The sequence below is a fragment of the Dermacentor albipictus genome, chromosome 8 (assembly GCF_038994185.2).
Source record: "Dermacentor albipictus isolate Rhodes 1998 colony chromosome 8, USDA_Dalb.pri_finalv2, whole genome shotgun sequence".
NCBI classification, from domain to species: domain Eukaryota; kingdom Metazoa; phylum Arthropoda; class Arachnida; order Ixodida; family Ixodidae; genus Dermacentor; species Dermacentor albipictus.
The window spans coordinates 98,020,333-98,035,502 of NC_091828.1; the positions used below are offsets into that span (position 1 = coordinate 98,020,333).

General features: G+C 45.5%; 1 protein-coding gene across 3 annotated transcripts in view; it reads left to right on the forward strand.

Annotated features, from left to right (window-relative positions):
* Mrgn1 (Mahogunin ring finger 1) overlaps positions 1-15,170 on the forward strand; it is a 30,665-nt gene that overhangs the window by 931 nt on the left and 14,564 nt on the right. For 2 of the 3 annotated variants that reach the window (XM_065445574.1, XM_065445577.1), the window contains exons 3-10: positions 506-627; positions 1,398-1,547; positions 2,224-2,341; positions 5,266-5,332; positions 8,487-8,644; positions 11,231-11,491; positions 14,070-14,160; positions 14,943-15,021. In XM_065445574.1, coding sequence (XP_065301646.1) covers positions 506-627; positions 1,398-1,547; positions 2,224-2,341; positions 5,266-5,332; positions 8,487-8,644; positions 11,231-11,491; positions 14,070-14,160; positions 14,943-15,021 — 1,046 coding nt within the window. The remainder of the gene's footprint in view (positions 1-505; positions 628-1,397; positions 1,548-2,223; positions 2,342-5,265; positions 5,333-8,486; positions 8,645-11,230; positions 11,492-14,069; positions 14,161-14,942; positions 15,022-15,170) is intronic. The other variant, XM_065445576.1, reaches the window with a different exon arrangement.

Here is a 15,170-nt window from a genome sequence, read left to right on the forward strand (position 1 = left end):
GCTCCGTCTCCTTCGGTGGTGTTGTGTGTTGACGAGAGATCTGCAAAACTTGCTTTCAGGCTGTGATTGACTGCCGTCCGAAACCGTAAGTCGAAAGCGCGCAGTCACGCCATATTTGTATATATATACCGCGAGGCATCCCGATCTCATGACCGGGTTATAACGGTCATGTTTGTGAGCGGTCATGCTTAATGCTTGTGAGCGGAAAGGCGTACCATTTCATTAGGCTACATCGGCTGCTTGTCGTAATTACCAGCGCACAGTTGCTGTTTCGATTGCACGCCTACAGAAAAAAAAAAAACCAAAATGCTAACTTTTTGCTCACCTGTCAAAGTTAACCTCGTAGCAATACGTCTCGCAGAAGCAACTGTCAGTTCTAATTTATTAGTGATTAGTATGTATGCAAGCTACAGATACGTTCTTGAATGCCATATTTAACTTGCGTGCCAGATTGTTTGTGATAAGTGTAATTGCAGGTGATTTAGCTCACTGATTCGCCTGTCAGTTGACATGGGCTGCATCTGCCGACCTTCCCCAGTTCCCGTACCCAGCGCCACAGGCCAACGAGCCCACGAGGCCTCTTCGAAGTCTTGTCAACATTCGGAAGGAATCGTTGCGCTTTGTCAGGTACGTCACCTGGTTATGGTTGGTCTGTATGAGTACAAACTTAATTAGCATGCCCTCTGTGCAGGCTGAGGTCACAGAAGCCATAACGTTTTGTACGTGCAATTTTTAGCATAGGCAAGCTATTCTGTTTTTGCATGTCAACAGAACCTCTAATCGTTTAAAGGCAACATACGGCTTACTGCTAAAATTAATAAAGGGCTTGCAGGTCCTTCAGACAACGTGACAATGACAGCTAGTTCACGGATTGTTGTATGATTTGGGATGGCTTCGTTGAGAGCAAAAAAAGAGAGGAGCAGGAGGGAGAGAGGAGTTGCTATGTGAACACCACGAGTGGCACAGACTATGGCAGCAAATGTGCTTTCTTTTTTTCTTGAAAAACTAGGCAAATAAGAATGGCCAGTTTTATATTAAATAATTATGACTGTAAGATACAATCTCTCTGCAAAATTATGGCAATATCAAAGCAGTGGAAGGAGCAAGATCTTTTCTGTAAAACTTTTAGGAGAAAGTGCAGATAACTGTAGTAAGTTTAGTAGGGAACTCTGTGGAAGGCAGAACTGTGTTGGTAATGGCACCAGCATTGTAGCTTTGTTTGTTGACAAGAGTTTTGTGGATCAAGAATGACAAAAGTGTGTTGTTGAGGAAAGCGTCAACAGTGCAGTCGCCGTCGTCAATGCCAATTGGAGTTTTCAAGCTAAAGTGCGTTGTCTAGGAAATGTGCGAGTAATCTCGTGCCGCAGCATTCTTCATGTTCGCTGTTCGTTTGACAGGATCCAAGACGAGTCCAAGGCGGACGACGAAGTAACGGACGTGGTCCCGCCGTGCCGGTACAACATCGAGTTCACATTCGACACGGACGTTCGTTGCGCCATCACCATCCACTACTTCTGTACAGAGGAAATCACCAGCAATGGACTAATGTGAGTGGCTGGCTTTGCTTGAAGGAGCTGTTTGAGGATGCAGTGTGCTCACTTATAATCGCATACCTGCTGATTTCCCCAAGTCTTTTGTGAAGCTTAAGAATTTAGGCTCATTATACAATTGTACAAGCGTTCCATCAAGTTTTACGAAAAGTAGATTGTGTTAATGAGAAAGATTTGAAGAATGGGGCGAGCATGATTGAAATAAAACGTTTATGTATGTAAAAAGCGGGGTCTTACCTATGCTGTTGTTTTGCAGCCATGCAAGAGGCCATATGCCAGAGGGATACTTGCTTCGAGCAAGTTTATTGAGTTTAGTGAGTTAAGTTTACTCAAATAACTCTTCTAAAGTTTATTCAGACAGTTTCCTGAAGCAAAGTCGCTGAAATAGTCGCTGTGATCTAAAAACGTGTTACAGCTCGGTCTCTGCTGTTCCTAGTGTGTTGCTGCTTATGTGCTTCGTCTAAATGTAAGTAATCATTAATAATGTGTGTGTGTTCCACAAACGATTGTGCTCATGGCAAATATTTTTAAAAAATGTCCGCTGCGTGTCTCTCCCCTCCCTGTAATGTCCGCACAATCTTCTACCAATTTTAAAGTTCACGGGTTAGCAGGTGCGTAATAGCCTCTGTTTCACTCACTCATTTTCATTTGTATGTTTTTCTTTTGCGCACAGTTATAGCCCGAGAAATGCGGAGATGAGCTCGGAGACGTACCACTACAAGCGCGGTGCCAATCAGCAGTTCAGCCAGTCGTCCCACATTTTTGATCCAAGTCTTTACTGTGAGGAAGAGGTGAGTCTGCTGCTTTCTCTCACCCTTATGCAAATCTGTGTGATTTCTAGCCAAATGAGAAATACAGCATTTGTATTCAGTAAAACCATTAAAAACAATACTGAAGTCCGCTGAATTTGTAAGAGCTAAAGAGGGGTCTCCAAACTGTTCAGTTTATTGCAGGACCCATCCGAACAGAGTCTGTTGTACTGCCTAGTTAATTTTTTTCTTTTGCTTTAAAGAAACAATAAAGTGAAACACAAAATTGTATTAGACTAATAAATTATTCAAAACTTTACCTTCATCAATTTCATAGTATGATAGGTTGATCATTAAAAGAAAAAAAATGAAGGTCCAAGTTATATTTTATAAATTATTGCTGACATGTCAGCACGATGTCACAGGTTTTGAAATATCTTTTAGTGTTCGAGCAGTTTGGTGCAAAGCAAAAGTTCATAAGAATTTTGCTGCACTAACTTTTACAAACACAAAAATACCTTCTTTATAACTGATATTCGTTATAAGCATACACAGAGAGATCGGTGGAAAAGAGATTGCTGCCTGTTCTGTTTGAAAGAAACGCAAAAGGGGTGCTTCAGACTAACCAGCAAGGGGTCTCCTACGGATTGTGGTGACCCATCGACATCTTGCGGTACGGGTACAAGGCATGGGAGCAACAGTAAATTACATACACGTGCCCCACACCACTGCAAATTCGCGACTGTGCCCAGGATTGGCACACCGGTCCAACCAAGCCAAGCCGCTGGCCAAAGCATGCGCACAACCAATAGACTTTTCGCACACTGAGGGGACCGCGTGTGAAATCGCCGTCAGTCTAGCCCTGTATATCTGATATCGTGCTCGATTACCAATAAGGTCTACAAGTGCAAACATATTGGCAGCGAGTTTCCTGCGACGACTTATCACCAGCCACTACACTGGCCGCACGATGGCTTTGTTTATAGCTGCCATGTTTATGGCATTGCACACGGGGTTCATGTGCAAAACGTCTAGCATTGTCCAAAATTTTGCTCATTGACGTTACACATTGCTGCTACCGGTAAGTGGTGGTGCCCAGAAATCATTCAAATCTGAAAAGTTGGTCAGTGACTATACTTGCCTATTTTGCTACCAGAATATATAGTATCTTGCTTCGCTATAACAGATACCATGCAATGTCCAGACCAACCAAAGCTTACATTTACTTTGGTATATCCAATAGTTCATTATGTAGAGGTTTTACTGCACTTCGTTGCACACTTGGCATGTGACTCTGCAGAAGCTAGATAAGTAGTGCAGTGATAGATGTCTCACTCCAGCCACGCTGTCTCTGGAATAACTATCTCATATATTGCAACTACAGCTTGTAGACATAAGGTTGCATCAGATGACATGTTATCTTATGTGTCTTGCCACTTTTCGTACGCGATGCACTATGTTTTGGTTGCGAGAGCCGGCAGTGCTCAGAGGCCGCTGGTCACTGAAATGTGTCACTTCACTTGTTTTGTAGTGAAGGTTCTCATCTGGCAACACCTTCCGTGGAATAGTTAGGTCGTATTTTGCAACATATGAGTACGACACATAATTTTACATTGATATCGTGTGACGCTTACCTGCATCTTTCTTTTATTTCTGCTGGACTATTTTGTGGTCGCGGATGAGAGCAGTGAGAGAATTCTCTCTACTCTCTGTAACGTTGCCTCTTAAGAGTCAAACACAGCACAAATTGTTTTCCTGGCTTTCCATGGCTTAATTTTTCGTTGGCCACATACGGTCGTTTCTAAAGACAGCCCCCTCAGTTCGACTGATTCTTCTAGCCTTACCTGCTTGGAACACTTACCCGCTTGAAACTCCTTTTCTAAGGAGCAACATCGTGACTTGGGTCTCTTCAGTTGGTTTGCATTTCCATTCTTGTTGCTATTGCGGTACGCCTTGTTATCTTGTGCATCTTACGTCAATGACATTTCTTGTATGACCACTGTTCTTTCTTACTATAAGTATTGGCCAAATATGACTCATTCATGGTACTCATGGTATTCGTGTTACTCATAATACGATGTTCCTTGCGCCTGTGTATATTTTTTTGTTATCATTTGCTCTGTACCATTTTTCCCTTTTACTTCTTGTTTTGCATCTTGCGTCGTTATTTTATACTTGTTCCTATACTATTTATGCTGTTTTTTGTTGCCCTTAATCAATGCCCTTCTGCGCCCTGTAAGGTATTTTGAATAAATAAATAAACATCTCTTGAGGCTGAAAGAAACGCTGAGCTCTGTTTTGAAACAATGTTTCATGCCAGCAGTGATATACCATGTTGCCTGAGTCCCTTTTTGCATGTCCTTCTTTTTTTTTTTTATGCGAAGCATATTACGAGAGCTCAACCCAGCTCCTCAGGCGCGGCGGTGTCGCCATGAAATCACGTGACACCGTGACGTCACGACAGAGGAGAAGTGGCTTTGGCTCAACTCTTGCAAGACGGGCTGGGTGGGAATCGAACCAGGGTCTCCGGAGTGTGGGACGGAGACGCTACCACTGAGCCACGAGTACGATGCTTCAAAGCGGTACAAAAGCGCCTCTAGTGAATGCGGTGTTGCCTTAGAAACGAGCTGTTTCTAAGGCGTGCGTCTCTTGCTCAGGCGCACATTTCGTTGCCGCGCCGAACGCTGCTTTGCTCGACGCTCACCGCGTCCAATGCGGGGCGCGTAGTCGCTGCCCTGTAGCCCATTGTCTTACCCCTTGGCGGGTCGACGGGAACGCTGTCGCGTTCCACTCTTGAAGGCGAAGAAGTAATGCATGAGTTGTTTCTTCGTCTAGCCTAACCAAATATAGCCAAGCAACAGCAGTTCACCAGGCTAAACAGTGGTTCAACAACTAAAATAAAGGCTACTATGCTTCGCATCCTGGGCTTAACCTTACCTAAGCCACAGCCATTTTTTTCCATGCAGCTGACTTACAACTTCGAGGATGAAATTCTGCCAGTTGTGATCCACTGCCTGGCAGAGGAAGGTGATGGTACGTTGCACTGCTTTTCCATTTTTGTCGAGAAAATGTTAGTGTTTTCATCTTTATGAATGTTAATTTGCACGACTGTGCCAGTTTAAATTGTATGCTGCCATCATCGATGAGGACTGTATGTATTTTACATCTCTGAGCAGCAGTAGGGTGTGCGCGAATATTCAAAACTTTCACATAACAAACCGAATAATGTCCTATTCAATTGGATCTTCAAATCAGATAGTCACTATTTGTAAATGCGAATATTTTTCTAATAAATTTCCATTATTGCAAACTGTCAACTGCACCCAAATAAACATAAAATGGGAGCAAAGGTATGGCAAGTTTTCACCCCCACAGGCATAGTATAGACATAAAACATGAGAACGTGGGTAGTGGAGCAGGCTACGTCGCTTAGGTAGCCATTCCTTACAGGCTACATATGCAGCGATCATTCATACTCTCTGAACAGCCCTGCGCATGCGAAGAAACAGCTTGTTTGCTCCTAATGCTCCATTTGTGTTTTTAATAAACATTGCTTCATAACTTACAATGTAATTGCAGAAACTTGCTAACTTAAGGAATACTGGGATGTGAACATGGTTTTATATTTATTGTGATAATGGCTGTTCATTATTCAGAAAGTATTTGATTCAATTCAATTCGCTTTTGGCACTATTCGATTCATATTCAATTCGGTCTCAAAAATCACTATTCGCACAACCCTGCTGAGCAGTACCCCTTGACTTATCTAATGGCGTTTTTCACTGGTCAATCTGGAGCGGCCACCCAAATCCTCGAGCGAGCGCTCGGGTTTCACAAATCCGAATCGGCCAGCGGAGCGCAAAAACGCTCTGCGGCGGATCACACAGGAAGTCTGCATACACGTTGCACGAACCGGTTCCGAAAACCATGCCCTACTTCCGTTCTGTACATTTCCACGGCAACCAAACTCGCCGTTCCCCGTGTGTAATTTGACCGTGGCAGTCGCATAGTCCGTCATTTCCATGTCGCGCCCGCAAGGATTGTGCATGGTGTTAAGAATGGCGAGCTGCGAAACAAGATTGCCACACAGTTACGACAGGGCGACACGACGTGCACCTCCCCCTCTCCGTCGCTGCAGCTGGGAGGCGTTCGAAGAAGCGGCCTTTGCGCTGGAATCCGCCGCCTTCCTCCAGCCCCTTCGACATTGTGACGGAACTAGTTCGGTGCGTGAACAATGATTCCGGAGTTCCCCAACGCGGAGCTGATTTGACACGCATGGACAAGCTGCCGCGGGAACGACGTATTTTTGTGCTTCTCACGCTTCGGCGTGGCACGGAACAACGAGCGACCCTCGATCGGCACCGATAATTCCCGGAACGGCACCCCGCCAACGTCGTCGTCGGGCATCAGAGCGCGGTTGCCTTTGTGTACGTAAACTGATCTGCAGAGCAGCGGCGAGTTGGTGATGAGTAAACGAACAGTCGCCGCGTCGTATGACCGGCGGATCGAGTGTATAAAAACTGTGGTTGTGCGAATGCTGAGGACACTTCTCTTGAGCAGTCATGTTAGACTGAGTCACTTCTCTCATGCAGTCATGTTGGACTGATACTCTTTTTCTCAAGCAGTCATGTTAGACTGATTTAATTTCTGTAAATAAACCCTTTTCCTCGTTCTCGATGAGAAACAGTTCTTCACCTCATCAACGATCTCAGCGTAAATAAGTTGGACGACGGCATGGGCCAGCTACCTTCGAATTCATGCCGTACTCCAATCTTGGCAAAGGACCACGGACGATGGGATTGAGCCCCCAATCCTGACAATGGACAACATGCATAGAAGGCTTCGTTCAGCACCTGCGTCACTTCGTAATCGCTGTCGTCCGTGCTCTCATCGCTAAACGCGAGCGCTGCAGCAGCACCGAACGCAGCCATTTTGCGAAGCAGCACAATGTTGTGCATACCAACCGGGTACCGATTTCGCTTGAAGACGGAAGTGACGCGAGCTATTTCCGCCCGAATCCGCGCCTCGGCGGCGGAGCGAGTTGACCCAAAACGACCAGTGGAACGCGCGAACCCGCTCCAGATCGACCAGTGGAATTCGGATTCGTTGCCGCGGAGCAAAAAATCCTGCTCCGAATCGACCAGTGAAAAACGCCATAAGCATTAAAATTGAAGCCTCAAGAACAATTGCGAAAAAGACCTTGTGCATGAATTAGAGGAGTTCTAACGATGAAATTTTTTAATGAATACAAAACGTTTTGCTTGCTTGCTTGTAAAAAATAGGGGAGAATAAATACCATAAAGAAGAAAGGTGTGAAAAATTAATTTTGTTCAGCGAATGTATTGCTTTTAGCTTGTACATTTGAACAGCTTATAAGTTAGAAAACCCAGCACAGTTCCAGGTTGGCTTTCAACAGGCGATTAAGGTGGCCAGTGCATCCTTATCTATTGACGTTTTTTTTTTCATAGCAGGCATGCTCTTGTAATGGTAGTAATCCCTGTGTACAGTATTCAGCCATACTTGAATATCTGAAAGAAATCCATTGTCAAATTCTCTATTAGCAAGTGTTCGATTCGAAACAGAACTCTCAGGCTCATATGTGTAATTTCCATTATTCACACACCTCCAACGTGAATGTCAGCTCATTATAACACATCTTGTTCTAGAACTTTCACCGTGTTACTGTCTGACATGACATAAAATTGCTTTGAATAGTATGACATTGCAGACGAGCTCCTTGGAATTGGAAGGGAGTTTGTTGCGGTGTACCGATAGCAATCGGAACAGCTGTGGTAGTGCAAAGAACTCCAGCTTTAAGTGTTAGGTACATTAAAGGCTAACTGCAACGAAATCTCACTCAAGCTCAGCAGCAAGTCTGTATGACTAGCAGCAGCATATATCTTTAGCAACCGCTCCGAGCGTCTGAACGTCAGTCTCTCACACCACTTGCACTTTCAGAGCAATGCTTTATGAAGCCTTCCTTTGATGATTCGTCCTAATACTTCCTTTTCTCATACATCACCATCATAGCAAGAAACCACTAGATTAACACAAAGATGGCGCACAGCAGCGTTAACTACTTTAGAATGCGTTTGCAAAAGTGCGGTGGCTGACATCACTTAAAGCTGCGTGGCAAGGGCTTTGGACCACATTTATCTTTGTGCGTGGATGCCTCTCAATGCCGCAGAGCCGCGGCAGTCGCACGTGTTGGTCGCTGTGGTAGAGAAGAACTCTGACAACACGTACACGCTCAAACCACTCAAGCAGAAGCTCTTCGTCGACGGCCTCTGCTATCTGCTGCAGGAAATATACGGCATCGAGAACAAGAACGTGGCCCAGACCAAGGTAGCTATTGATGCACGCGTCATGGGCATTGTTTCAGCGTGCATGAACGCTTTCTGACCTTGAAAAAAAATGTCGGAACTCGGGCTTGTTAGCGATGCATTACAATTATATCCAAGACAGAGGCTCGCAGGAAGCCAGAAACACGAGGTGATCAACAGTGGCTGAATGAAAGATGTGTCAGGCTGGAGCCATTGTTTCGACAAAGGGACTTGCTCTTTCAGTGAACACAGGCCTTCCTGTCAAAACATTGCCTCTATTGTGTAATGGGTTTAAACCAACTAGTTATGCAGTAACAGGGCAGATATTTGTTGCGATCCAAGAACCTGCTAGCTTTGATATGTCTACCTTCTTAGTTGGCCATTCTAGAATGCATGTGCTCATGCCCAGCTACTCTTTTGATGATAGTGACCAATGTGGTTGTGGCAAAGATAGTTGCCCACTGCTCATACGGGCACGTCCACAGACAACAGGCTCCAGCTTGGTACATTTCTTGTTTGACAACTGTTGATGGTGAATGGGCTGTGCTTTTGTGTGTGTTGGGCTCGTCCATTCTTGTGCTATTAATAATACAGTAGAACCCTGCCAATATGTTTTTCAAGGGACTGTGGTAAAAAAGAACCTAACAGCCAGGAAAACATAACAGTGAGGCAGGCCCCAAATTGCCACAGCACTGTCAGAAACAGCTCTGAATGATTGTCCATACAGTTATTAGATGTCTCGGGGCTTGTACTAGGACCGCAAATGGTGCATGTGCATGTATAATTAAGGGACACATACTAGCTCGGCGGTCTTGGGCGACCACTTTCGACAATGGTTTCACTTTCACAAGATTTCACTTGACTCGGCACCGGACGTGTCCCTACATACGCCTGTCAGCATTCCTGGTGCTGGGAAAAGCTCATCTTCATCAATGCCAAGAACAATGTTGATTGTATACTTCATACATTCGGACGTTTTCATTGCCAAGGTTGGCCACCTCTTAGGAAATGTTGTGAAAGTGATCACACAAAAATACCGCCCTTATTCTGTGACAATGGCCCCTTTGTTCTCTTGATTTGCTTCACAGCATAACATGCCTATATTGCAGCGAAGCTGATTTTAGAGAACAAAAGAAAAAAAGAAGAACACACACGCCAGCTCTGCTGAGGCACGCTTATTTATACTGACAGTCACGCACATCCAGTATTTTGGGGCAGGGCCACGAGTGGGACTTGACAGGCTTAGCCAAAAGTATATGTTTATCATCTTCATAGCATCTTGCGAGAGCGAATTTGCCTCTGCACCACTATATGTATGTGACCACCACGTTTGAATGCAACATAAAATGTGGGAACATTACAGAAAGGCGATGTATCAAATGCGAGCATAATACATAGGAGTCGATTGGCTATAGGCCGGGACCATGAAAACATGACATAGCAGCAGAGAAAACGGAACAGAGAAGAACATATCAAGGAAGTTCCACTGTATTTCTTAACTTCTTGACAACGTGTATGCATATCATGAATAGCCTCGCATGCTTTGTAATGTTTTGCAGGCTCGACGTTACGACACGTTTGTTTGGTTCTCCATGCCATCAGAACTAGCAGGAATTCTTTATAGCACAGAGACTTAGAAAATGCACAGAAAGGGGAAAATTGAGCAGAAACCATTGGAGGCTGATTCTCAAAGAGAAGTGATGGCTTCTCGGTAGACTTGGCAAGATATGTTACTGGGGACGGTTATTGCTCTGAGGTGTGTGGTTGCTGTGTGTTACGCTGCTTACAAACCACATTAAAGGCCTTGTCAAGGCACTTCTTATGCACTGTTATCGCAATCAGCCCACCAAGTCACCACCTTTCATTGAACTGTCTCCGAGATCAGCCCAGTCTACTCGGCTTGTTGCCAGGCAGGTGTCGACGCAAGATGTAGGTAGGAGCCAAAGAAAGGTTCGCAGGTTCGCTCTAAAAGCTGCTTCATATGCCAGGCCACTGAGCGAATGGACCAGGCCGACACAACCCGTGTCTCAATGCCAAATTCAAATGCATGTGCAACATCCTTTGGAAGCACCTTTGGAAGCATACATATAGTAGCTGCGCCTGAATTTTTTTTTGGCACTGGTAGCACGAACTTCTCGTGCACAGAGCGCTTCTGTAGTGATCTTTGTCATTGCCACCTCCCCGTCACCACCTCCCCGTCACCACCTCCCCGTCACCACCTCCCTGCTGCGTCACTGCTTTGCCCAGTGAAGTGGTACTGGCCACTGCTTCCACGGTAGCATGCTGCCCTCTTTTGACCTCATCATGAGCGTGTCACTTATAAGAGCACTGTCAGGTTGGTTGAGGGTGTCTTTTCTGGCAGCGAGAAAGACATAAGCGTGCCCTCTCCAGAGACAAACCAAACATGCTGCCCAACCATCAAGCCATGCCTGCGGCTACTGAGGATTTCCTTAAGCCCCATTTTTTTTACTGTAGTTTATGCTCACTATTATTTCAGTGAAAGAATAGACCAGCCCTATCATGCTCCGTGTCGGGATTTGTCGTTTTGCAATTCCACAATCTCCTTTAGCATCCCGTCGCAGCAGTGCCATGCTCTTCCCGCCCGCAGCCCCCGACCGGAGACGAGGAGACGGAGGACAGTGGCGCCGAGTGCGTCATCTGCATGTGCGACAGTCGGGACACCCTGATCCTGCCGTGCCGGCACCTGTGCCTGTGCTCGTGCTGTGCCGACTCGCTGCGCTACCAGGCCAACAACTGCCCCATCTGCCGTGCGCCCTTCCGCGCCCTGCTGCAGGTGCGCGCGGTGCGCCGCACGCTATCCTCAGCCGTTGCCGTGCCGCACCTCGGGGGCTCGGCTGGAGATGCCCAGGTTCGTCGCTGACTCTTTGCATCCCCGTGACGGAGAGTTGGGCTAGTTCGACCTCGTGTAATCGGTGAAACATGGCGCACTAGAGAAGTAGCAGCTGCAGAAGCAAGCATTCTGTAGTATGTCTCATTTATGTGGTCATCCCTCGTTAATGCACGGTGATTTATCTATTCTGTACACCGTTGCGCTTGCCCTTGTCCCATCTCTTTTTGTAGGTCAAGGCACCTGCCGTGGTTTGACTTGAACTCGTGAGACTAAGCTGCAGTAACAGATGAAGTGGGGATTGCTGTGTGGAAGGGTTCGTGAGCAGCCCCTCACAAGCAGGCTAAGGCGATGCAGGAAACAAAATAACATTTAATAAATTAAACAAGCTCAGGAACGTAACTGCTCCTACTAAAACGCGGCAAATGCGCCATAAAGATATATAAACGAACTGCCATACTGAGGGCGCACACTCGCAAGCTAGCGTGGGCTCAGGCAGGCGACAGCGATCTGTCTTGCGATGTGTACTTGCGACAGAGATCTTGCCCTTGAGCCATTCCGTGCATTCCTTGTAAAGCATCAAGCACCGTGTTGTCGTCGCAGCATACATAATGTCATGCGAGTGTCTGCAGCCGCTGGATGGTGCATGACTCGGGCCGTAGCCATATCGCCATGTGGTGATGTAGGTGATCCAGGCAATGTTGAAACATTCTTTTGAACTGGTGGTGGCACATTGTATTCAGAGCAAGAAAAGAAGGAAGCTTGGCCAAGATGTTAACCTAAATACCTATATACCTTGCTGCTAGGGGCAGCGAACGGTGTAGAGCGTAGTTTCTCACAAAAAAATATCACCGGAGGGAGCTGTGGCACTGGTGTCTGTGGGAGTTTGCATGCTTGGCACTTTAGCTAGCATGGGAAGGATGGGCAGTACATGGATTTGCGTAAACTTTTTCCTTCTGGCTTCAGATGGCTTTGTGGCTCGGCAAATTGATAATTTTCGACAAAACATTGCTGAGCTAGCTCTGGTCATCTCGGTAGGAAACTCTGTGGAGCACAGAAGTGAGATAAAGCCCCTAAAAGTGAGGCGTCATCGAGACATAATAACAGACAACTGCAACGAAATCTTGGACAGCACAACAGGTCTAGTTTCAGATAGTGCAGCTGTTGAGTGACCTCCCTGCTATATTTCACATTTGAAGTACTATTCGATGCATTGTGAAAAGCGAGTGAAAGGAGTAATTTTTTTGCTTTCTTTTTTATTTTTGAGATGAGGAACTGTGATTGTCACTTGCCATAAGTGACACAAAACCCGGAATGTTTAGACCCAGCAAGGTGCTTAGGCTTGACCGTCGACATTGGGCAACTCTTGTGGTGCACCAATAATCTCGGAGGCCATGTTCTGAGATCTGCATCATCTCGCTAGGCACCCTCACTCTGTTTTGGGTGGAATAGTATGCGTCATTAAAAGGTGGGTTTGCCAGCAAGAGGCTGTGTGGCATTCAGAACCATTGGCTGGCATTGATGCAGATTGCGTGTCATTGAATTGTTGTGCATAATTGATGAGAGTGTTTCTCATCGAAAAGATATGGGGCGTTGAGAAGTATTTTTAACTTGCCTCGGTGGTGGGCTTGGTTCCCGACCGTGACCTCTGTATTCCAATGGGGTCGAAATGCAAAAACGCATGTAGTACTTAGATTTAGGTGCGCAGAAAAAAAACAAAAACAAATGGCAGCCAGCAGCGCCACCTGTGTCAGAGCCCTGAAGTGGCCATGTGACCTGGGCGTTGGTGAGAACACACAGCCAGACAACAACATTAGTAATGAGCTATTACTAAGACCAGCCAGCAGAGCAGCTCTGACAGGCTGTCGGAACATGCTGCCAGATGCCAGGGTTTTGTTAGAGCCATTGTAGCATGCAGAAGCATGTGTCAGGTGTAATGTGTGTCTGTGTGTGTGTATATATATATATATATATATATATATATATATATATATATATATATACACACCTACACACACACACACACACACACACACACACACACACACATTACACCTGACCTGTCAGAGCTGATCGGCTGGCCAGTCTTAGTGATAGCTCATTACTAATGTTGATTGATGTCTGGCTGTGAGTTCTCACCAAGGCCCAGGTCACATGGCCACTTCATGGCTCTGACACAGGTGGAGCTGCTGGCTGCCATTTGTTTTGTTTTTTTTCTGCGTACTTAAATTGTGTGTGTGTGTGTGTGTGTGTGCGCGTATGTATGTGTGTGTGTGTGTATATATATATATATATATATATATATATATATATATATATATATATATATATATATATATATATATATGTTGTACCAAGCTTTGGTATAGTGACGCATTTGCAAAGCCTTCTTTAAATACCAAGGGCGGGGGGGGGGGGGGGGGAGGCGAAGGGGAAACAGACCCCTAGGACTTGCAAAAGAGTGTCGGCACTCCTTCATACATCTTTGCTGTCTTGGATTGGTTTGGCGTGGTTTGGCATACACCTGTGAGACTTCTTAATTATCTTTTCACCCTTTATTTTTGGGACAGTAGACTGACTGCTTCAATTCGTCTTTCAGACCTGCCAAGACATTCCACCAGGTTATGAAGTTGTGCCACTGGTGGAGGCCCTCAATGGACCAGTCGTAAGCTCTGCACCAGCCGCCGCAAGTGAGTGCTGGATTAATTTTGCTTCTTTTGTCTTTAGACAGCATGTAACTGGTTGTCAGGTGTTTTGAAGGAACCTCAAAGAAAAAAAAATGAGGTTAGTCTAGGCTGTCAGATTGCCTCTACAGAATTCGCACAACATTTGTTTGAGAAACAAGAGGCGACACTGAAGTCCTTTCTGTAATACATCTCCACTGTCATTTTAAGTGACCACACAAGCGCTTTGGGATGAGATTGTGCAAGCATCTCGCTTCTACTAAAGTTGCACTGGCACTTTTGGAAGCAAAGCTCTGCCGGGCACTACTGCGTGCCTTGAATCAAAGGCACACCCAGAGGTGGCGCCATTCTCTCTCATATAGTTCTTCAGAGTGCTTGCTATAAGTGTTGTGGAGCGTATAGCGTCCTACGAGAATCACTGTGCAAACTAGTACAGTCGTACGTTGATTTAACGATTAGCGTGTAATTAACTGTCGAATGCAATGAAGTAAGCCTAAATAATGTTTCTCACCAATATCATTAACTAACAAAAATGTATTCTTATAATGAATATTGGATATAACGAACCTATTCTTGCGCACTACGCAATTTCGTTGTAACGACACTTCATTGTGCTGGCACACTAAAGTGAGGGGGGAGGAATTATAAGTGCGTTTGTCTTGTCAGAGTGTGCAAGGTTTCTCTGGTTGTAAGCGTTGCTGTGGTTGTGTTTCTTATGCTGAGTTGTTCGGAAGCTCTAAATGTATGCTTTTAGTTCATTCTCAATGTTGTTTGTTTATTGTCTCCAGTGCACCTGACAGTAGGCCTGCCACCTGAAGCTGGAACACCCGAGGGGCCGGCAGCAGCCAAGCCTCGAAGGAGTGGAAGGTAACGGCAGCCTTTTCAATGTTTTTTTTGGGAGTCGGACCACCTCGGAAGAAGGTTGGCATAACAAGACAGAGATTATGAGAGGTGAAAGGCAAAGAGGTTGATCAGATTAACTGTCTGAGAGTGTCAGTTGGTTAATTTATTTAATA